Source organism: Crassostrea angulata, chromosome 6, assembly GCF_025612915.1.
Source record: "Crassostrea angulata isolate pt1a10 chromosome 6, ASM2561291v2, whole genome shotgun sequence".
Taxonomy (NCBI): Eukaryota; Metazoa; Mollusca; class Bivalvia; order Ostreida; family Ostreidae; genus Magallana; species Magallana angulata.
Window position 1 is genome coordinate 52,997,303 of NC_069116.1, and position 26,083 is coordinate 53,023,385.

A 26,083-nucleotide genomic window follows, 5' to 3' on the forward strand; every position below is an offset into this window, starting at 1 on the left:
TTCTACCCACATTACTTCAACCAATATCCATTAAACTGGTAAATAACGAGCAATTGCTTGTCACGGTCATCAAATTAAAAAGTAGATAAGTTTATTCTTTGAAGCCTCTGAATTTATAATCGTCTTTCATTTGTTAATAATATTAATTCCTTTTTCTTCTTTATTTTTATAAGGTTGATTAGGTTCTTGAATGCAGTTGTATTTCTTTTCAATAAATCGTTTATGTCGTTTATAGCTCAAATGATACACGAATGAAGATTTCATATAATATGTTGTTAAGGTAAGCAATACAATCTTTTTTTTATGAACACGATTTTCTGTGCCGTAATCATACAAAATTATATCCAGTGTTGGGATAGCAACTAAATCCAGCGAACAAATGGGAACCATGGTTTCGAAACCTAGAAAATCTTGTTTTGACGCAAATTATATCATTAATATTCACAACAACAGTAGAACAATGTTATATTAAAAAAGATCTTCAATGAACGGTAATGCAGACAGGTTCTCACAAACAAAAAAAAACAGCAGAAATATGTAGAAAAAAGGAAAAATCTTCAAGAATACGAAAATTGAGCCCTGCAATATTCTTAACAATAAAATCAGTATGTAGTTTTTAGGACAATATAAAATCTTATTGGTGTGACTTTTCAAATTTTATCAAGTTCAATTTGACAGCCGCGCCAAGTAGAAACATTACCAGTAAATGATTATCACACAATATGTATTAAAAACAAGATTTTTTTGACTGAGTGTCTAAACAAAAATCTGCTTAAAAAGTGAGGAATGAAAGGTCTTTACAATTTCAGTTTTTATTTTGAATAATTTGTAACGCTTTGAAAGTTTGTATCATTTTAGAGAACATGCTGTTGCACGAAACGGGTTTAGCTTTCACGGTCTGCATAATTCATCACACTTAAGAGAAAATAACCGAAAGATCCTCTTTTACATCATTTGAAAGGTAAGATTTTAAGCATCTATATTGATCAATGAAAAAGAATTGGAAAATAGAAGTAAAAGTAGATTTGTTGAGCAAAAAACTCAGTTGAATGGGAATTACTTTGATAGCTTTAAACTTAATTTGGATTCAATGCAATGACATTTATCCAAGTTGAAAAAAAAACCACTTCACATTTTTATATATTCTTGCATAAAAATTGACATTATGTTATTGAGTTAACTAGCATCCCTTATATGGACCATCGTGGAATAATTTTTTTTATTTCATAAATTCTTATTAATGATTATCTACTACACCCTTGGTCGTTATATTTGGTCTCCGATAATTTTTCGATGACACGGACCTCTTTGTTGAATGAAAGTGATATTTTTTTATTATCTTTTTAGATATATTGACATGTAGGTCCGCTTAACCTTAAAAAGATCCCTGAAATAACTATCGTATAATTAATTTCATCGAACTTGCGACAAATAATTTTGTCAGCTCGTAGATTCAAGGATTATCACACCTTTGTCCACGAATATATAATCTAGTCATTTTGATACTTTTATTAGAGATAAACTAGATGTATGGAACGATTCAGACACACAAAAAATGGACAACAGTAGTGTTTATCCAAATGACAAGAACAAAAATTTATACATGCTAGTGATAGAACATTGCACAATAGCGCATACTTTTTTGCTGTAAAATATGACAGGTAGGATAATTAGTTTTAAATATTTATATCCGAATAGAAGAAGATAATATCAAAGGGAGAACTATTATTCCTAGACTGAACTCTATACCCATTCACCCAAGTAAATTAGGATGAGAACGTAGACAGAATGAAGCTGCACAAATAATAATTAACACAACTTTCAAAATATATATTGTCTGTAATAATGATATTTTAAACATAAATTATCCGAAGTCGTGACACAGCACTTCTTTCAAGAATGTTTTGTTTTTTCTGCTACTTCCGTCCATATTTTTAAATATTTATGTAACCGTTCGTCATTGTGGAGTACACCTGTCCCTTTTTCATCTCTACTGGTGATCTGACCGAAATTTAAGAAACATTTGGTATTACACTTATACATAGACAAACAAAGCTTGGTTTAAACATGTTATATCCCAGCATGCATCTGTTGACGAACAATTTATATCAGCCTACCACGTTTAATTACACAAATATAGAGTTTATCAAGCGGTGATCGATTTTGGGTTGGAGTTGAACCATAACTGATCATCCATGTTTAGATAGACAACAGGGAATAGAATGTGCTTAATACAATAAATCCATGAATAAATGCTACAGATGTTCCAAAGTAACTATTTTCTGCTTGATTTGAATATTTCTATAAAACAAATCCAGTCTCTTTTTCGGTTAATAATAATTTCTATAAAATATCATATAAAAACTCTTGTTTTGTTTCGGAGCTAGTTATGAAATTAAACGAATCTGAATCAAATAAAGCATACCCGAACAGATCTAGAGGAATTTTAAAACTAAGAACAGTTACATGTATAAAAGTGAAAATAAAAAGACAAGGATAATTAGGTGATGCATATACTGTTCTTTTACATCTTCTGATGTGTTTTAATTAAAGGTTTATTAAAAGCGATGAGAAATTGGATTTTACACTGTGCCAGTACCAAGATTGTATTATTTCACACGCTTAAAATATCCATTCATATCAAGTAATATTGATAACTATTTATATCTATTGCATTACAACTTGTTTTTCAAGCGGGGCTCACCAAAAAGATGATATATTTTAATTTCAAAAATCTAATTCCCACAGGAAACTAATAAATCTTAATGAATAAATCATTTTGTTTCAAGATATCTTGTAGGATTTTCTATAAAATTCGATGAATTGTATTTCATAGAGGATAAAGTATTTCCCACAGAAATTTGATTCAAACAGATAGATTTCCCTCCGGATATTTAAATACTTTGGAAGTGTTAGTTCAAATCCAATATAAAATTATCCGATAAAGTACCTGTTTGCGCTTTACAGTTGATGTTTTTCTTATCTGGAGAGAATATAAGAATATTAATCTTGGTGAAATATTCTAGCATGTTAAGAATTTCTTATACTGCAACTCAAACTTCGCTATTTATCGGCCGCTATTTAAAAAAAAATCAGCATGACTATTCATTGCAAATCTTCATATTTTAATAAAATATGAAGCTTTCAAATGAGTTTTCCAAAGGTAATTTATAGTATACATCAACCATCACCAATATCTAGGTTTTACCTTGAGGTCGAATCAATGTAGTTTACACATGATTGACTTTTCTAATTTAATTGCTTTTTTAATGTCTTTAAAGAGTCAGTTTTTTATGCGATTAAATTATTTTTAGGAAAGCAATATTTACGCAGACATAGCTTGTGGACAAAGTTCAAGTTCGAGTTTAGTTATATAGTTTATGCAAACAAAAATTGTTTGGGTACAAAAGGAAGCAATATACAGAATAAACATAGATACAAATAGTCAGATGTTTATAAACATAGTCGAGAAGATATCAAAACAGAATTAATATTTGTAATATGTCTTACGGTATGACCGTTGGGGCGAGCGCTGCAGAAACTGCATATACCCATAGACCTGCCCCACCCATAAACAGCTCTATTATCTTGGAAAGAATTTTATTACTGAGATTTGTAACCAATAAATTGCTTGTCATTGTTCATTATTCATCTGTTTCATAAAGTTTATTTTCTATTTTTGTTTTTCATTTTTATATGCTAAACATACGTTGTAGGCATTTGGCCTCTTTTTAAGTGTATAATCATAATAAGGATCCGTCACTATCGGCTTAGACAACAGGATGGTGTTAGACTTTCTGGTAATTAGCAAATCCAGTATTTGATGCTTGTTGTAGGTTGTGTCAATAACATGTTGTTTTGAACCAAACTCGTCAAGATTGTTTAGGAACTTCCGCGATGTTCAGATTGTCGACATTGATGTTGAAATCGCCTGTGAAGAAAAGTTCTTCTAATGTTACAACTAATGTTGCTAAATGTTGAGAAAACTTCTCAGTGAAACTGGACACGCTTTATGATGGGGGTCTATGTACTACAGACATTCTGAATTTATGATTTCGTGAGTACACGACACATCCGAAGTGCTCAAATTGTACATTCTCACAGGATTGCTTTTCCTCGACTATTTTCAGATTTAGCTAACTATGACAGCTAAACCTCGTCGTCTGGGTTTGTGATACACTTTGTAGTAATACACCACATTACTTTATGAATGTAATGATTACAGTGCTTTACCCTTCCATGCTAGTCAAAAACACAATAGCAAACAATAAAAACGCATTTAAGAACAGCCTTGAAATATTAATAGTTAAAAAAACTAAAAATGCAAAAAAATATAAATTTAATTATCATAGTAAAAGATTAGAAAATATTATTTTGGCATTGTCAATTGAGAAATAACAGTAGTAACTTAGATATGCTGATCTCTTGTCACATCACCTCATTGATTCATCACTCATTGATCATTGATGTCAGAAGTGTCTGTTAGATGTGGAAGACTCTAAACACTTCTTTTTATATTGTTCATTTTATGCCCCACAATGGCAGTCACTATATAAGTATATGGATGACAATATCATACCTAAAACAAATAAGCATCTACTTTTTGGAAGTGATAAAATAACATTACAAAATAACTGACTGCTATTTGACAAAATCCATTCTTATATCAAAACTACAAAAAAGTTCAAATTAGCCATGTAAACATTCAGACACTGTTTATGCAAATTGTATCGAAATGGGTAACTTTGATTTTTCTTTTTACAGTATATTATAATTATTTTATTATAATCATTATTATTATTTTTTTAAATATTATTATTACTTTTCATCATTCCCAGTCTTCTTTTCTTTATTTGTTTATTTGTTTTTCTTCCACAAGCTTTTCATATGTCGACTATTATATAAATAGTGCCTGTTTGGGAGGGTAACAGTTGAAATTGACACCCCGAGAAAACCATTGTCAACCGACGCGAAGCGGAGGTTGACAATGGTTTTCGAGGGGTGTCAATTTCAACTGTTATCCTCCCAAACAGGCACTATTTATTTTGTTATACTGAATGTCTTTTTTAAAATTTTTAAGAAAATTTTACTGCTTTTATATAGGAATAACGTGAATTCTACAGCGAACCGTACGCGCATAATTTTCGCGCATGTAACATTTTTTAATGTTACCCGTTGCCAAGTGCGTTGCTAACGCTGAGGGTAATAGTAAATATTATTAACTGCGTCTTAACCAATCAGATTTCAGTATTTAACATGAAAGTATAACAACATGTTTTATTGTTAATATTTTCATTTTTCTTCTACTTAACAGGATTTTTTTCTCTTGTAATTAATCTGTTTACATTATTATCATTATTTGATTACTGTTATTTTTTAAAATTATTATTATTTTCCCCATTTTCATTTTTTCTAGTTTTTTCCTTGTTCTGTACCTCATTCTAATGCTATTCATATCATCAACTATCATACATAATTGAAATGAATTACACGTTGACTGTAGGAGAGAGCATATATAGGCATTGTGGATGCTGTTCGCTCCAATGCATATATTCTTATATACTTGAATAGAATACTTATTAAATTAAACTGAATTAAATGCATGATAGATTCAAACATTTGCTAGACATTCGATGCGAATTTATATTAAAAGTAATTAGGCCAAATATAAAGAATAATTATACATTTCACTCACAGACATTAAAAAAAACTCAAATGTTATACACTGAATGACTTTCTTCATATTTAATTAAGAATTACCGTTAATAACACAATTTCTCATTGTTTTACCTAGAAACTAAGCTCTGATTCACCCTAAGTAAACACGTTTGAGTTACCAAGCATTCTGAAAAAAAGGATTCAAATCTAATATTTCTCAAACTTGAAGGTTCCTTTCATTTACTCGGTTTTTGAACGTCAGTTAGATAGATATCGTCCTTTTGAAAAAGATTTGTTCCATTAATGTAATGATACAACATAAAAGTTTCAAAACTTTACTTGTATGCAAACATTGCAGCTCTCACCAGTGTCCACCATGGATGAGAAAAAGAGATTGAAGACCTCAGTGGAAATCGAACAGTTAAAGACGGGAAGCCTGTGGGAGCGCGCCCGATGGTCTAGTCAGCTTGATTTTCTTCTAGCCTGTATCGGCTTTGCCATTGGCCTGGGCAATGTCTGGAGATTTCCATATCTATGCTACAAAAACGGAGGAGGTATGTAACTTAACCCAATACTTTAAATCTTGATTTTTTATAGCAACAACATGTTTTCTTTGATGTGAGTTTTTTTTTGCGTTAGATAATTGATTTTTCGAGTTTTCATACATGGTGTAACTTGTTTTGTATATACAATAGTGTTGTTTTGTTGAAACAAAGGTCTGTAACGAGCTGGTAGCTGGGTCGATCCTACAAATTAGCTACATGTAACTTGATTTAAGGGAACTGACAATGTCATTGTTAAAATAAACTCAGTTTATAAGTTATGTTGACAAAATGGTAAAATCACAGGGTCCCATCGATTTTAGTATTAGATAAATAAAATAAATTTGAAAAACGATTAGAATAACTCATCTAACATATACTTGATCTGCGACATAATTATTAACAACCATTGATATTTCCTCTATTTTGGTACTTCTCTTTGAAGATGATTGAATCAAATCGTAAAGGGTAATCAGATAAAAGATATAGAATATTGTACAGAAATGCTCACCAGAGTGTGCCTTTATATACTTCAGTTTATTGTTCAAGACGCAACTTTTCTTCCTATTTAATATATTTCAGGAGCGTTTTTGATTCCATACTTTATCATGGTGTTCTGTGGAGCACTGCCCATTCTGTTACTAGAGATTGGTCTGGGTCAGTACATGTGCAGGGGAGGACTGAAGTCCTGGATTATCTGCCCTTTGTTTCAAGGTTCGTCTTTTTGTTGAACAACGTGTGTCTTTTATTGTGCTTGTTTACGCCATTGAAAATATAATAATAATCATTATTCTAATTAACTCGTGTGGAAATGTCTTTAGCAGCAACTGTGACAAGGTCCCAATGCCAAAGGGTCTTCAAAATTAAATTAGAGGGAATCTGATATTAGTTATTAAGCAGCACAAATCTTTATATAAAACTTGTGTTCACAATTATAAAATATGTATACAAATATCTCTGTCAATTACATTTTAAAAACCTATGATGAAATGGTTGCTGTTTGTTAAATCGAGTTTATATTTGAACATAAAATTTTCCTTTAAGTAAGAACTGTGGCAAATCCCATTTATATTTGACAGCCACGGTTTAGGGGTGATCGAAGGCTTATAGCAAAGCATGTAATAAACACCAAACCACAACAACGAATAGCAATAAAAATTTGTATGGATAGTACATGTATTGTTTACAAAGCTTCCAGGAATGATTATTTTTTTTACGACAGGTATCGGCATCTCCACTCTTCTGATATCTTTCCTGTGCAGTACATACTATATAGTGATTCTTGCCTGGGGTCTATACTACATGTACGCCAGTGTGGCGAAGGAGATACCGTGGGGTTCCTGTCTCAATGCCTGGAACACAGACAGGTATTCTCACCATTGTTTTAAAATCAGTTCAGTTTGATAATATACCTTGTTTACAATTTCAATGATAAAACATTTTGGATTGTGTAGATAAGGAATTCAGATACATGTTAGCCATTGGATTGTACATCGAACAGAGAATATAAGGAGTGGTAATCTTAAGCTATATATCTATACTCTGTCCCAAGATATTTTGGATTCACGTTTGGACGATTTTTAATAAAAATACACTTACCTGTGAAAGAAGTGCAATTGAAATAGTTGAAAGGGATATTTTCCAAGATAATTTCATTGACACATTATCATCTTTCACTCGGAAAAATTCACAGGAACGAAATTAGATTCCTTACGGAGATTTATAATGGGGAATGTTTACATCTTTTCTCCATTCGGAATACACTCGGAATACATCGCGCAATATTTCAATGTTATCATCCGGGCTTGCTGCAATGCAAAATCTCCGTAGACATCACATTTTTTAGCATTGTATTGAAACCTGATAAGCTAACAGGGGCGTTTTGACTGAGAAATCTTGGAAATTTTTCATACTTTTGAATGAACATCGTTTGGATCCTGAGGTATTTATAAATATCAAACAATTAAGCCAAACGTGAATCCAAAAAATCTTGGGACAGAGTATAGTATATCACACAGTTTTAAAAATTCATGTTATGACTTAAGTCAGATAACTAACTGCAAACATGGAAACATGGAAAAGCATGCATGGGGCTTATTTATTCTAAAACGAGAAAGTAAAATTTTTACGTAAACATACTTGAAACATTACTTATATCTATATTATATTATTTTATCATGGAGAAAATACCTTGGCAAATTCTTTTTTTTTATGCTCCTAATCAATGAAATGCGAAAGTGTACACGTTTAAAGTGTGGTCATATTTATTTTGATTGCCGAAGTCAATCACTCCATTAAGAAACTTATTTTTTGTAACCTGGAAAACCAATAGCGTTTCATATAGTTTAATTTTGTCAGCAAAGTTAGGGTTTCAATTGTGTTCGAAAGTACGAAAATATCTATGTATATAATCTAAAGCGGATTATATCTATTAGAATGTGTGAAAGAACTTATCCAGGATTACAAATTTTAAAAAAATCACTGTTTTTGTTTAGTTCCTTTTTAAAACAAAGCTATAGTCTTGTTCGTGTATTTGTTTACAAATAATGTAAAGTAAGGGTATCACTTGTTTGAAATAGTGCATGAAAAACAATATTGATTAATTCAATGGGTTCATAAAAATCAACAAAGGAAAGATTTGATTGAAATTCAATTACAGGACCCGAGCTTTGTTTACAAACCCGAGAAGTTGCTTTTAACTCGATATTGGACTTTCAAAATTTGAGGAATTATGAAAAATACCAATATTAACCTTTCTAGACATAACAAAATGGAAAAGTAAAATTTGGAAATTTTGAGTTAAAATTGTGTTCAGGTCCCTTTAAAATGAGAAACTTCAGCTGTTCAGCAGCTTAAAAGATGATTGAAAGATTACATCTATATTCAATTCATTTTGCCCTAAAGTAAGCAAATCAATCAATTTTGGCAAAAATTTGGTAGACGTTTATACTTATGCTTTTATAGATAATCTTTAAGTATGATTTACAGATGTGCATCTTCCAATGAAGAATTACAGAGACGCCTCTGTACATCCGGAAGTACATACAATTCTTCAATCAGCAATGGACAAACATGGGAAAATAAGAGCTTGATTAATGGAACTCTGTACAGCAACCTGATTAACACAACCGACACAAACTGTTCCTTGAGTAACGTAACTGCTGTAGACCCGGCCGTCGAGTTTTGGCAGTGAGTGCTCATTAAAAGATGATAATTTCCCGATATTTTTTGTTGATGATATAAACACTAATGTCAAGTGAATATATTTTGCATATATTGATAAATAAAGAGAAACGTCTCGTACGTAAGGTTATTTTGCATATTCTATAAATACTAAATTGTCATTCTGTGAATCTTTGAATCATGCTCCCGGGGGGGGGGGGGGGGGGGGGATTAAAGTCTCTTGGACAATTATTATTTTTTTTTTATAAACCGAATTTCTCAAATGTTAACTTTTAAATTTTTTTTATTTTACGATAGTAACGATAACGCATTTAATTTTTGACATGACCTTTGTGGTATTAAACTTAATGTCTCAAATCGAATTCCTCGATTTTTTTTAAAATAAGAAACCATGTTATCCAAATCTCGGATTCCATAGAAAATGGTGGTGGTGTTGTGCCTCACCTGGCTGTCTGTCTGTTGGTGATGTGGATAGTTGTCTATTTCTGTATCTGGAGGGGTGTCAAATGGAGTGGAAAGGTTTGTCATAGAAATCTTTCTTTTTTTTTATCATAGAGTTTACTATGCACATCCACAGATGTTTCGTAATCCATATCTATACTACTATATTAAAATAATAGACTCGAATTTTTGGTCTTAATACCGAGAAATCGGAAGAGTAATGTCTTTTGTTTTATATACTTTTAACATCATTGGTACTTGAAGATTACCAATCTATACTACTATATTAAAATAATAAGACTCGAATTTTTGGGCTTTAATACCGATAAATCGGAAGAGTACTGTCTTTTGTTTTATATATCTTAAACATCATTGTAACTTGAAGATTACCAATTTGTTTTGTTTTTTTCTCAATCAAGCTTCCCTAATTAATAATTAACGAAATTTCCTGAAAGAATTCCGGAAATCATCTGGGTTTTTTGGATTTTACAATCTTGTGCATGTGCATTACATTCACGGTAAAGCACAGTATGCTCTTTAGTTTATGTTTCCAAAATACCACATCTGCATGGATAACCTCAGAAACGATAATGCAAATACGTGTTAATTTTCATTGGAAATATGCTATTGATTCTAGCTGTTCAGCAAAGAAAATACGGGAGATAACTCGAACACAGTGCATTTACTATGAAAAATACCTGAAGTTTCGATTGTCAAAATGGGGTGTGAATTTGAAGCGAGCAAAAAACGCTGGTGAAAAAGTGTTGAATTCTTTAAGAATAGAATTAAATTTTTAAATGAAAGGTATTTGCAGCCTGAAAATGGTTTGTTATGAATAATTTTACGTTTAATTCAATGCAACTGCATCATGAATGTTCTCCAAAATCTTTTCGGAGCGATTCGATCTGCAATTTTCTGCAGGGCCTACATTACGGCAGAGACATAGATACGTGTTATACATCTTTTATATGTCTCTGATTACGGGTATATGGGAGGCATATCAACCGTGGTGAAAGCCTATCCCGAGACACAGTTAGATTATAATAATTCTAACAAAACAGAGTGAAGTGAAATTTATAGCATTATTGTAGGCTTAAAGCTTGGTTATGTAAATGTCATCAATACAATGTGTCGATGTATCTATTTCGTAAATGTCCTATATAATATGCAATGTAAACCCTTGCACGCACGGGTCAAAGCTTAGTTTGTTTTTATTTTTTCTCGATCAAGCTTCGCTAATTAATAATCAACGAAAATGCCTTTAAAAAATCCAGAAATTATCTGGATTTTTTGGATTTTAAAATCTTGCGCATGCGCATTACATTCACGTTAAATCACGGGAGGCTCTTTAGTTTATGTTTCCACAATATCACATTTGCATGGATAAATTCAAATACATGTAAATTGTCATTGAATTTTTGTCATATAAGGAAATACGGGGAATAACTCTAATATGAAAAATCCCGAGAGTTTCGAATGTCAACATGGTGTGTAAATTCGAAGCAAGTAAAAAACGTTGGTGAAAAAGTGTCGAATTTTTCATAAATATGAATCAAATTTTTAGATGAAAGATATCATCAGCCTCAAAATGGTTTGAGATGAATAATTTAAATATTTTTTTCAATGTAGCTTCCTTAATTTTCTCTAAAATCGTTTCGGAGCGATTCTGCAATTGTTTGCTACATTACGGGTATATGTGAGGCATTTTAACTGTGGCGAGACACAGTTAGATTATTCTAACTTATTTAAGCAGAGTGTAATGAAATTAAAAGCATTATTGCAGGTTTAAAGCTTGGTTATGTAAATGTCAACAATACGGTGTGTTGATGTATCTATACCGTAAATGTCCAATATCATATGCAACGCACGCATGGCACGGGTCCAAGTCTAGTTCGTATTTATTATCAAAACCGATTTGGTTTGACTTTTCCTATAGCGTCACGCTACGTCATGCATAAATTATACACGCCGCCGTTGTGAAAACTTTATGATTGGTTGAGTTAGGCGGAGTTATCAGTACATGCTTATGCAATGCCAGAGCTGAAGGATTTCTCAGAACAGTTCATTTCCCCCCAATATTATTCATTCAAAATCGACTATCCCCTATGTTTAAATTCTGTGCAAAACTTTCTCTCTCTCTCTGTCTCTGTAAACGGGCGTTAAACCATAGCCTCAACTCAAGCTACGGTCCAGAGTACGGCGTTATAAAAAATATAATATTTAGAAGTTGCATGTGCTAAGCGTTCAATTCATGTAAATACCGTAAATGTGTAATATGCACATGTATTACCTACTAACTTGCCAGTCGAAGTGATAGATATGAATTCCTCGATTTCTACACCTTTCGATCGGCAATCGACAGTCAATAAAAGAATTGAACGATGGTGTGAAAGAACGAGACGGAAGTGGAGAGTGCAAGGGGGTTTGTACATGTGCGTCTTCATTAGACAAGTGTCCGATTCGTTTCTCTTCTGTTGCCCTATCACTTTCGGTGTAATATATTATATATATACTAAAATATCCACAAACCATTTACTGCAGATTTCTTTATTTTACCTGTCTCTGAACCGCCGATCACCAGCTCCATACATGAACAATGGTTTGTTTACATACATAAAAAATACAGTTCTTGATCCGCCTTCCGAGTACGGAAGAAGGTTGTTTAATAGGAGAAAGTTTGGGGCAAGTAAAATACAATTATTAACAGTAGTAAACTAAATGAAGAATTATTATTTTTTTCAAAAAAACGTTATTTTTATATGCGGCAAATTGCCGTAAAGTTTTTTGTACATGTAAGTATTGTATGCACTGAGCTTTATATTTTCTAACCCAAAATTTATACATAGAGCTACAGCTATATATGTTATGTACCGTATGTATTGTTTTATCACAAGTGTACACTTTCGAAAAATAGCCCAATTTCGACAGTCACGAGTACCCATGTGAATTTTTCATTCTCTGATATGTTGTTGTTCTGTCCGTGCATAATTTAGTCTTAGTTAACCAGCAGCCAATCAGCGGTAAGCTGAATCCACCAATAAAAAAATTGTGGTTAAGGTGCGGGTATTGTTTATGTATGACGTAGCTGAAAGAGTTGAACACGACGCGATCGGTAAAGTCAAACCAAATCGGTTTTAGTAATAAGTTGGAATGGCACATCATCACAAACTGGTTGACCTCTGATCGAAACGACATTTCGTTTTATTAAAAGGACTTTATCGACGGCTACACGTAACTTTAGCGGAGTGGAAAAAGTGTCGGGCTTGTGATCCGTACATCATGAGTTCGAATTTTTTTTAGATATTCATTTTTATTATCAAAATGCAAAATTTTCGCTTTTCTTTTTTTTAATTTTTTTAATTTTTACATTTGTACAGTATATTTTATCATTATATCTTTCATAATCAAATAATTTACTGTTAATATGAATGACTTTCTCCAGGTGTGTTATTCAACATTTAAAAAAAGGGGGGGGGGGCGCAACGCTGGCCTAATATTAGAATCCGAGTCAGTTGTATTTTGTTTTTTATATGAAAATGCCTTTAGATAAAATCAAATGACTAGGGTTGTCATTAATTAATACTCATTTACAAAAATATGACAATAATTACATCGCTAAAATTTTCATAGTTTATTTCAGCTAGATATGGTTAAAATGGTAAATTTTATGAATCAACAGCCAAGGGTAAATATTCTATGATTAAAGTGCTCAACGAATCTGTCAAATTTCATGAGAGAAAAGAAAATATGAATACATGCATATTGTTTTCATTTACCATGCAGGCTCAAAGTGATATTTGATATGTGCGAATTTAGCGCTCTATTATTTACTTTGTTAGAACACATTTTAAAACGTATTTTTAGCCAGCCGGTCGACTATTTATTAACATCACATAACCAGGGTGTTAATTTTATTTAACATATATATCTGGTTTACGTTTTGGTATGTGTCAGTAATATCTCATCGAAAACATACATGTACAAGTATATGCTTGTAAAAAGTTTATGTTATGGAAAAGAATAACATTCATATGCATATTGTTTCATTCAATACTTTCAATGTACATAGAACAGGCTATTCGTGTAGCTTGTCAAAGCTGTAGTGTCTTTGAGGATTCAATGGTAAATAAACCAACATCTAAATCAACAAACTGTCTATTTGTTTGTGATGCAGATTCTGTGTTGCTAGGTGGTGTACTTTACGGCTACCTTTCCTTACGTTATCCTTATCACATTACTGGTACGTGGTGTGACTTTACCAGGAGCCGGAAACGGAATTAAGTACTTCCTGTCTCCCGACTTTAGCCGTTTACAGGACGCTCAGGTGATTAATTGTGATCGGTCTGTCAGTCACTACTTAAAAGTATTAAAATTTCAATTATTTTACTTAAATTGATGTAAGAGGTTGAAAAAATAAAACAGGAGCGTTTTATAGTTATTAATATTAAAGCAATTGGTTTAAACAAACTAATACATGAAACCTCCATGAGTTGTTTTCAAGAAAACAAATTGTTGTATTTATGTTTGTTAAATACATTGCCCTTTTACAGGTGTGGATCGACGGAGGGACACAGGTGTTCTTTTCGACAGCTCTCGCCTTGGGAGCCATGACCAGCCTTGGAAGCTACAACACTTTTAATACAGATTTCTACAAGTCAGTGCATTATATCTTCTTTAAAAATATCCCAGGTTATCTTAGATAAATTTCTAAACGTTAGATGTCTCAAGGCCAAGGTATTTGTAATCATAGTTTTGCGGCTTATTGAAAAACCTGATTGCCCCTATTCTGAATATTGCAGGCATACGTTGATTGTTGCCGGAATTAATTGTGGTACCAGTTTCCTCAGTGGTTTTGCAGTGTTTTCTGTTCTTGGGTTTATGGCTCAAGAACAGAATGTAGATATACACCAAGTCGCCGAATCAGGTAACAAACAATGACAACTTTAAATTACAAAAACTACTAAATATATCCGATCTAAACTATTTGTACATGAAACTATTTGTGTTGGAAAATTGTTATGAGAAAATGTCTTACTACACTTCGAGTTATAACCAAACCAAATTGTTCATTTTCTAATCTAGGTCCCGGATTGGTTTTCATCGTGTACCCCAAGGCAGTCACCATGATGCCTCTTCCACAATTGTGGGGTTTTCTGTTTTTTATGATGCTAATTCTTATTGGAATTGACAGTGAGGTAATGTTTAGGATATTGATATACAATGAGGAAGATTTCAAACAACTGAATACTTTCTTAATTTTTGTCATCTGTACATTTAAATTGAACAATGTAATATATATGTATATGTTACATATAATACGAATACATTTATGTATTAGTATATGAATAGCTCTAATTTCGATGAAATTGTTTTAGTTTGTGATGGTAGAATCTGTGGTAGCACATATAAGCGACTTGTTTCCTCGACAACTGTATAAGACTAAAGGAAGAATGATTCTGACGGTGGTTTTGTGTTGTTTATGGTTTGTTATGGGTCTTTCAATGGTGTCCAGGGTAAGTATACATATTTTTTTATTAACAATTTAAACGGGGTGACAAAATAACCAGCATTAAGAAATGTATTAATACCTACATAATTTGAACTTATGTGATAGGATTGTCTATAACGAGTGCTAAGTGGTCGCAACAGGTCATATGAAACAATATCCTGACCATATTGAGTTATATACGGGAATGAGTTCATAAGTGCCTATTTAATAAGACTGACATTGTTTTTTGGATATTTTATGCAAAATGTGAGCGCCACAGTCGATCAAAATTACTTAATCGGGAAAAGGAACATTGACTTACGCGGCTTACCTCCCTTGCTTATGACGTCAGTAAGACCCAATCGCCTCATAAAGCTATGTTGTGAATACAAATATCCATGTCATTTTGCAGCATTTTAAAAGAAAAAAAATACTATTTAATATAAAAACGTGTATAATTATACAATAATCAACCACGTCAGTATTTTTTCTCTCAAGAAATGAAATCGTGTGCGTTTTTATTTACATGTAATAGCGTGTACATAATGATATTCAGTTTCGAGACTGCAGGGAGAATAAATGATTTTCTTCATAGATCCACATGCAAGTATAATATAATTTTAATATAAGCATATTTATATGTTTTATTTTGATCTTTTTAATGAAATTGACAAATTCAAAAATAAGTCTGATCGTTTTTTCCCATTTGCACGTTCATGCAATTCATTAAGATTTTTTTTCTAAACAACTTGTAGGCCTCATTGTGCCTCATTCGCTTCACGATTATATTGTTTGTGTTTCACTTTCAAATTCACAAATATGTTACCATTTAATTATTTTTAGTCTAAGAGAAATTTCTTCAAATGTTTTGTTTTTGAAACGTGTACTTGAATGTGCCGTGTTTTGATTTTAAAACGTGTATATGAGGTGTTTGCTCACAGATCCCTTTTATCTCACTTTCTTCCGCAATGTTTTCTTTCGGTTTTTTTTTTTTTTATCATTATTGATGCTTGTTCTTAATAAAATCTGTTGATTATCTTCACATTCGTTCACAACTATTTTTATCAAACAACCGATTTATTTTACCGATACATTTCTAAATCCTTAAATGCCATATTTCCGCGATCTAATTTAATAAAACGTTAATACACGTGTACACAAATTATTTTCTAAAGATATTGCTACATGTATATATCAATAAGTCAGAAATTTATATTATTTCGAAATAAAATTTAAGAATAATTTTGCGGCATTTTATAGCAGCTCTTAAATACAAACTATGTACACAATGCCTCAAACATTTTCATTGGCCTGCCTTATATACTTTTTTATGTGACAAGATAAATCAAATCAATTTAATTGCTTTAATTCCCTTTAAATGTAGCTCAATCATTATACGTACCGAAGAAGAAAATGATGTTTCTATTTCAAAAGAATAAGGATAATTCATTAATCAGCTGTAAATGTTGGAGCATTTCTTTCGTTAAATTTCCACTCCAGTATGGGATCTTCATCATGATTTTACTTTTGTGAGAAACTGATATTAGATTTATTCATTAACGACCAATTAAAACTAAGTCATCTGTAGGCTACTACGAAATCAAATGATCTCATTTGAAGAGAAAAACACGTTCATATATGCAAAAATTACTCAAATTTAATCGATAAACTACTGTAAAATTACACTAGGTTTAATGCATTGTTTACATCGGTGGGTCTTTGTGACGTCATAAATCCACAAATTCAAGAACGATAAGCGGGCAAGAATTTTTTCAGGTGCTCAGTTTTCACGGTTATTTCTATGTAATGCAAAGGCAAAAAAATCTTACATCATGTATTTTAACATTTGTTTATACCAAGTTTTATATTCATGAAAGAAAATCATAGTGTTAAAAATCGTTTCATATGACCTTTAAGCTCCAACAACCTCCTCTAAACGGGGATCTCTGTATAAAGACATGGGAAAATGTTCAAAATTTTAAGCTAAAAGATTTACATTTTTTCTTTACTTAATGATACTTTATGACCAAAAATATCGCATTTAAAAGTTCAAGGCCAATTTGATGGTTTATTTGTCGACCCTCCAGCCTCCACAGCATCTACAATAATAGTGAAACATATGTGTATACATATATATTTGAGTGTAATGATATAATTAGCACATGTTGAAATTGAAAGGCCGGAAACATATTCGATGCAAATTAATGCTTAGAATATTACAGGAAAATAGCCGATGATCTCATTTATTCTAAATTAAACTAAAAATATGCTAAAATCATTAAAAAAATCAACAAGAGACATACTATAAGTCTATTTTTATTTTAAAAAAACCCCCTTATTAATGACTTCATCATTACTTAATGATATAATACAATTCAAGACCTGCTGTTTTAATTAATTGCGAATATGCTCCTTTTGTACATGTCGGAATGGCTCAATGAAGATTTGTCTCAATGTTTACATTTAATCAACATCTTTCATTGATTAATCAATCAATCTTGTAGGGAGGAATGTACGTCTTCCAGCTATATGACTACTATTCAGCCAGCGGTGTAGTCGTACTCTGGGTATGCTTCTGGGAAAGCATCGTAATTGGATGGGTATTTGGTAATTATAGCTATTACATACTGTATAATAAATATGGGTTTTTAAAATATATAACTAGACTTTGACCTGTGCGTGCACGGGTTGACATTGCATATCGGACATTTACGAAATAGATACATCGACACACCTTAATATTGACATTTACATAACAAAGCTATAAGCCTACAATAATGCTATTAATTTCACTACACTTTCCTTCGTTTGAATAATCTAACTGGGTCTCGGGAGAGGCTAGTCTAGTCTAGTATATAATAATTCTGCAGAGCTTTTCATTTATCATCATCACAGCAATAACGTCATCCGACCCTTTGGATTACGTTTCTCTTATGAAAAGAATCGTATTTTTACCCACCCAGTATTAGATGAAGATTATTTATTTATTAATTTTAGTACGTTGTTTACGTTGCATTGTATAATCACAATATATTTCATTTTTTTTTTAAAACTAATTAATGACGCCACAATAATTTCCACGCACGCTTCTCCTTTGCATTATTATAAAAATATAAAAACACTGTTATGTTAATAATTATGAATGGTTTGCCTCTCTCATATAAATATAAGTAATACACAACAATGCTACAAAATTCACCGTAAAATGAACTTGGATGGTGATTAAATCGCCAAAGAAACCCTTTTGGCTTCGAAGGATTTGATCACGTGGCCAACCAGGTTCATATTAAGTGAACCGTCAAACATTCTGTTTATTTCTTAATTAACTGATCTTAACCATCTTTCAATGAACACTTTTGAAACGCAAAAAATACCGATATTATTTATTTTGTACTTCGTCATCAGTTTTAGAGAGTGGTGATATGGATTTGGAAAACTACAGTGTGTTGATCCACAAAATCGGATCACACTGTGTTAATTTAACAGTTTTAAGAGAGGAAAACTGATGGATATATAATATTGAATCTTATCAGTCTTTTTGCAGAGTTCCTCTGCTGGTTTCCACTTCGAAATTTGGATTTGAGATTTTGAAGAATTTTTAAACATATGTGGACTTTTTTGTTTAAAAATTATTCAATGTATTCGTGTTTAAATTTCTGTACTATAATTACTGGGAAACGCATTTAAGTTTTATTGTCATATCATATATTGATTAAACCACGACAACTGCACACCTATACTTTATTTCTTATTTTATCACTTTTTCTGTGATTGTTATTTTTTCTTTTTTTTGTAATGGCACACTGCTCAGGTTTTATAGTGTTTGGTATGTTATTTTTAAAACTGAAATACGTTTATTCATAAATACCCTTTTCTATATCACATCAAGTGTCAGCCCTAGACGAATATCGGTCCTTGGGCCTTTGGCCATCTTACTGATACTAACGTCGCGAACTGATCTAGAATGCGATGTGACAAATTATACCCCCCCCCCTTTTTCATAAAAAATAAAATTTGATATTTATTTAATTTATGTATAAACCTTGAAGAAAGGTAAAAACTACGCAGAGAACATGATTTTCACAAGGAGGAATTATTCTTATCATTTTAAGTACTTGCATGTACTGGACTTCTGTTCTTTTAAAACATAATTTCCAATAATATCAAGTAAACTTATATCTGATTGTTTGCAGAATTACATGCAACATAAAATGATCAGTAAATTACAGAGTATTGCTTTCTTTCTTTCTTTCTTAGTGCAATGTAACAAGGCTCTTTCTCTTCAATATGTAGGGTCAGAAAAGTTTAACGATGCCATAGAACTCATGATAGGATACAGAATCAACAAATGGTTCCACATATGTTGGAAATACATCACACCTCTTGTATGCACAGTAAGTGTAAAATATTACATAATCTACTTCATTTGATATCTTGTTTAGTAATTCATGCATAAATCATCTATGTGGGGTTTTTAAGGGCATTTTTGCGTTTCACCTGATTGGATTTAAACCCTTGAAATACAATAATGAGTACGAGTACCCTCCGTGGGCTCAAGGATTCGGACTGATGCTGGCCCTGGTGTCCATGTGCTGTATACCTTTCTACGTGGTGGGCAAACTTTTATCACTCAAAGGTCCAATCAAAGAGGTATGTATCATTAAGTTGGATTCTTGCTCTCATGATGATAATTTTAGTGTTTTGATGTTTCAAAAACTATTAAAAAGGATGACACTTTTTTCCCCCTAAAATAGGACCTTTATGAATCTTAAATTACATGTATATACATGTAAATTATTACCACGATCGCTGTAAAACTTGATATCATCAATAGCAAACTTTTATACTTGAACAAAATTAGCGATTTGATATTTTGGTTTTGAATTTTCAATCTAAGACCGATTTTAAAAAAAGTATTCTTTAAAAAACACTTTAGAAATCTATGATATGAACTCTTTGAACATTAATTAATAGCTATAGTTTGGTCGAATAGGTGTTTCAGAGCTTAAATATTATGTAAACACGGAGAAAAATCGTTATTTACACCCGTATTGTTAATAAAAATTAATATAATTAATTATGATATATTAAGAATTTAAAATAAATTACTAGATCTTGACCTTATTTTCCCTCACTTATATTTTAGCGACTCAAAAAAGCGATTGTACCAAAGCTAACACAAGATCAGATTTGTGAGAAGTGGATGAACAAAGATGGTGCCTTATTACTACAGAAGATTTAATCAAAATCACTATGTGTCACTATATACATATATCTCACATAAAATATTCGGAGTGTTAAGACCATTTATACTACATGTAAAACATACGGCAATAAATGCGAAAGACATTATTTCTTGATATGCAATTTAACCTTGCTTTTTTTTTTTTTAAATCTGTAGCTATTATAATAACCTTCTCCGTCCATTATTTGTTGGCATCAAAGAGCAACTGAAAGTGATATAACCCATTGATAAGCTACAATATTTATTTAACTCAAACAATGAAAGACATAACAATGGCGGCCGACATAATTCTATCAAAGAATGAATCCTCTAAACGTTAAAAAAAATTGCCCCTTCCCTGTAGTTTTAGATAGCTTTTTTTGTTATCACTTAGCAAACACTTCAAACACACCATAGTTAATCATGCATACTATTTTTACGGTTGATTGACGCTCCGCCTCCTTCTTCAAATAATAGATTGACCTAAAAAGCCGTAACAGCGGAGCATGCAATTTTATTTGATTGATATGTTTATAATGAGAGTCCCCCAGACAAAAAATCTTTTAAAATGTTTCCGTACAGACCATGCTTCGAACCTTTAGCTTAAATATTGAAAAATTGTTGTTTGAAAATTTATATTTTGGTGTTTATAAAGGGGTGAGATCGCAGTGTTTAGAAGATTCATTCTTTTGATTTCATTCAATGATTATTTCTTAATTGTGATTTTGTTAGGAAAATTGTTTATTGTTGTTATAAGTTATTAGTGTTTCAATGAATTTTCTTTTTCACCTGACCTAATAAAAATCGTCTTAAACTAAAAATATACAAAAAATGAAACGCATGTGTTACGTATGTAAAATACGTATGCAAAAGTTGTACAAATGGAATGAATAAATAAGTTGATGGATGCCTTAATTTATATCGTTTCCACGGTTTACTTCGATAATAATCTAACGGCTTTTTACTGAGGTTTTGAATCGTATGATTTATAATTCTGTTATAGCGGCATGGTATATCGTTCGTACGAGTAAACATCTCAAACCTTTTATCTCTGCTATGCAGATGGTACACGTCTTTAAATGAAAATCAGGCAACTGCAAAATCAGAACAACTATTTTTCTCAACTGGAGGCGTGCATTAACGACATATGCTCATGGATGACATCAAATTTACTAAAACTAAAACAAGATAAAACTGTGTTGATAATCTTTACCACAAAGCAGCATCAGAAGCATCTACCAAAAATTCAGCTTAAAGTTGGTGATAATACCATTGAAAGTACACCTTGTGTGAAGAACCTAGGTATCATTTTAAACAGCTTATTATGGACAACAGGTATTCTCGATTGTCAAGTCGTGGCATGTTCAGATATGCAGCATTGGGCGTATACGGCGTTTCCTCACAAAGAAACCTGCAAAACCATGGTTAACGCTGTAATCACTGCCAGATTGGACTATGGGAACTGCCTCCTATATTGAGTGACAAAATATACACTCGAGAGAATATAACGTGTCCAAAACACTGCAGCACTTGAACAAACGTAGGCATTTAACTCCTTTCCTGGCAGATCTCCATTGTCTAACCATGTTCTTTCGCCCGCAGTTCAAAATACTGGCATGTTTATCTATCGCCCCACGGGGTAGCTCCATCTTATATATCAAGGGCCTGATACTATGTACTTGAATATAAGCTCGCCAGATCACTGCTACCTGAGGCTTCATCACGCTTTGTGCCTCCAGAAATTCGGACGAAGACATATGAAGAATGCCAGCTTAGCTGGGTCGCCGTGCACTTGTGGAATGACCTTCCAGACCACATAAAACAGGCACAACCTTTGAATCAAACATCTTTAAAAACACTTTAACACACAATTTAAAAAAAAAACTTTTTAAGTACATTTCATTCTTGTTTTACAAACAATTTCACTTGGACTTGGGCTCTCCATAGCATTGAATCATTTTTATCATTCCAAATATGAATATGATTTTCAACAATAGCAACAGTATTTTTATAATGTTATTTATGCTTGTATGTCCATTTTTATTTGCTTATCTACTGTTCTTAAGTATATTTTGTGTTATGCAACCAGTGGCGTAGCGTACTATAAGGCAAAAAGGCAATTGCCTACACATAATTTACATAATGTTCCATAAAAACACTCATAACTAATTTGTTGAAACTAACAATGTACTCTCAAAAGTGGTTTTTTTGCGTCCCTTTTAAAAAAATTTCAAGGGGGAGGCCCCCCTAACCCCCCCCCCCCCCCCCCCGCGGGAGGGTGGTACCCCCTCCCGCACCTACCCCCTTTCGCGGTTCGTGTGTCAGTGAAGCCTTTTGCCTACACTTATATTTGGGTCACGCTACGCCACTGGCAACTCCAATCATTGTACAGCTATGAAAAGGTATCTTGTCTTAAAATGAGAAAGCGTATGTAATGCTGAGAAAAAAGTATGCCTCATATTGCCAATTCCATCGAGGTTCAAGAAAATTATGGCCACTTAAGTGAACCCACTATTTCCACTCTCCCCTATTTATTATAGATTCATAGGACTTTCCTTCTATAAAACACATTTACTTACCTTAGGTTAATTGTTGCTCTACCTCCTTTAATAAGAAACCTTATTCAAATGCTTCATACATCTACATGATATTACCATGATAAAAGGATCAAATGAATTAGAAATACCCTTAAATGTATCCTCCCCCTATCTTTTGATTTTCACAAAAAGCAATAATTTGAAATATTTGACCTAATATTGTGAAACTTCCTTGATTCAATTCTCACACATATTTAAAATAATCATCACTGATGCTAAGAATTACTCCTTTTTGGTTGTAGTGGATGATTGTAGCATTTTTATTCATAAATAGACATGCTGTCCTGCATGTGATTTCTTGTTTCCATGAAAAAGAAAGCTAACAAACATATTTATGGATAACTGATAGGGTGATGCTCCGTTTGACATGTTACTTGTTGACACATTAACACAACACATTTTTAGGAATTAGAATGGTCATTTATTGAGGAAATAAATGACAAAGAATATCTAAACAAAGGAATGTAACCAACTAACAATGCTACACTCCTAAAACAAAATACATGTATGCACAATACATACACAAAAAGAAATGTAGTTATAAAAAATACTACCTCATCAAGCAAAAAACATGTATATACAATAGTACTGTTTAGAACCTAAACAGTCCAAAGGTTAAATATATAGTGAATATCTTAATATATATCATAGTTTTAAGTCCCCTTTTAAAGACCACGCTAAAACAGTAAGACCTACAAGTGCGATGCCTGTCTTAAAGTAAAAAAAATCAAACACATCAGGGTAGGTGAGCACCAATAAGAATATCATGGAAAATGATAAAGCTTTACATGGTTCTACATTTGTGATGCATATATACATGTACTATAAAAGGGTAAAAAGATGTTGATTTTTTTTTTAATTTAAAAGTAGTAATCATAGCAGATGTAATTTGGAGATCAAATGTACATTAATTAAACATATCCTTCATGTAATGGAGACAATTAATGGAAAATTGGTTGGGGGGGGGGGGTCAACTATGTATATGAATACAACTAAAATATCACTTTTGGACAGGAAGGAGCATAAACTTGGATGTTTTGAGATTTTGTATACTATTATAATTGCATTTGTCTACGTACATGTAAACTGCATTTAAAAGATTTTTTTTTCGTTTTATGAGTTGAGTTTTATATGTCAGTCCATTGACAATTAGGTGATTAATTATGGTTTAACAATTAGTATGAAAAACGTCAGTCAGCATGCGACCCAGTGAAAGATTGTATTTGCTGACAAGGTCGTTGTATCGACCATAAAATTACGAAAAGATGACTTCAAACGAGACTGTTGACAGTCCTGATTTATCAACCTGTTTGTCAGTAGCTTGCCTCGCCTTAGAAACTATTCATACAAAGAACATGCCCTTGCGTATCGAATTAACTGAGAGACAAAAACACCATATTAAGGTGATGAAGGTATATTGCAATATAGATAGGAAAGTTGACTACAAAAAAATTGAAGTCATCGCGTTTATCACAAAGTTTTGTTGTTAGGTTACCATCAATGTCCATTTCCAGTAAAATATCCAAATATGAAACAGATGAAGCAGACTCTGTGGTATCTTTTATTTCAAGTTCACTGGGACATATCGAGTCGACCTAAGAATGGGAATAACAATTGTTAATTGATAATACATAGTCGATATACCCAAATATTGAGTTGAAGGTCACAGCGAGTGATTTATTTTTTTCACGTGTAAGTTTTTGAATCAATTTTGCTTCATAAGAATACAAAAATAGGTCTGCTAACAATGGGGCACAATCGGTACCCATAGGAATTCCAACAGATTGTTGGAAGACTTGATTTCCAATAACTACATAGATGTTGTCTATCAGAAACTCAAGCATCTTCTTAATGTCAACTTCAGAGTACTTCAGAATTTGTTTTTACAACCATTAAAAAACAAAAGGTTTCTTGATAATGTTAAATCTTCTATATTTTTTTCAGTCGTTGATAATGTGTAATTCAGATTTAGGTTGATCCTTTTCAAATAAGCATTAATGACCTCATTAATCAAACATGACTCTGATAATCTATTAACCCAAAATGCTTTCAATGCTTTTAACTTAAGTTCTATGTCTATTACATCAATCCAACCTTCTTCTATTTTTCCTATTACAATATTTCTGTCATGTTTGTTCTAAATAAAATTGAAAATGACTCTATTGACTTTCTGAATAAAATCATTTTCAGAAATTGGGAGAAAAGATGCAGTGTCAATTAATTTTGACATAGCTAAACTATTAACAACACACGATTTCACAAATATAGGTAGTTTTCTTTTTTCCATTACTGAAAGAGTTTTTCCATGACATTTTTTTTTACAATTTAACTCATTACATTTATAATTTTATCGTGTGAATTCCTAAGCATCGTACTGCACTGTTTGTTACTTTTACTCCTTCGATAATTTTATGCCTATCTTTTAAATTGCCCATGAGTATACATTGGGATTTATTCAAATTAATTTTTGATCCTCTGTGACAGCAAAATAATTCAACAGTCTGTAATGTTTTTTTTTAAGAAATGAGGTGTTTTTAAAGTAAGGGTTGTATCGTCTGCGTATTGTAAATATTTAATCTCTTTATGCATATCTTTAAATTGAAAACCATTTAATGTGTTATTGTTCTTTAGTTTTAATGATAAAATTTCTGCTATGAAAATGTACAGCATTGCTGAAGTTGGACATCCCTGTCTTACTCCTCTTGTTCTTTTACATGATTTGGATATTGGTTTGAACATATTTTATTGCATAAACATATACAAATGGTTCGAACACAAATTCTTACAACTTACGAGGTTCTAACCAAGTATAACAATTTACAACTGTATAGTAGTTTAGAATGGAAAGTACATAGAAATGGATATTTTTAATATAGTTAAGTTATTGAACAAACGTACATGTATAAACAGTTCTGTTGAATTTGGTCTAGGCAGTAAAATTGAAATTAAA

The 26,083-nt window shown here is 31.9% G+C and overlaps 1 protein-coding gene across 1 annotated transcript; it reads left to right on the plus strand.

Moving 5' to 3' along the window:
* The first annotated feature begins 886 nt into the window (after positions 1-886).
* On the plus strand, positions 887-20,672 carry LOC128188863 (sodium- and chloride-dependent taurine transporter-like). The gene is made up of 15 exons (XM_052860160.1): positions 887-961; positions 6,017-6,212; positions 6,783-6,914; positions 7,423-7,567; positions 9,189-9,389; positions 9,770-9,902; positions 14,014-14,148; positions 14,375-14,478; positions 14,624-14,748; positions 14,907-15,019; positions 15,200-15,337; positions 17,817-17,919; positions 19,606-19,706; positions 19,792-19,962; positions 20,459-20,672. The coding sequence occupies exons 2-15, from the start codon at positions 6,035-6,037 to the stop codon at positions 20,552-20,554; spliced, it is 1,875 nt and encodes a 624-aa protein (XP_052716120.1). The 5' UTR covers positions 887-961; positions 6,017-6,034; the 3' UTR covers positions 20,555-20,672.
* The last annotated feature ends 5,411 nt before the right edge of the window (positions 20,673-26,083 follow it).

Coding starts and splice junctions, on each gene's coding strand:
- LOC128188863 (XM_052860160.1), top strand. CDS start 6,035: ATGGATGAGAAAAAGAGATTGAAGACCTCAGTGGAAATCGAACAGTTA. Junction 14,479..14,623: donor TTTAATACAGATTTCTACAA/GTCAGTGCATTA, acceptor TGAATATTGCAG/GCATACGTTGATTGTTGCCG. Junction 15,020..15,199: donor TTATTGGAATTGACAGTGAG/GTAATGTTTAGG, acceptor AAATTGTTTTAG/TTTGTGATGGTAGAATCTGT.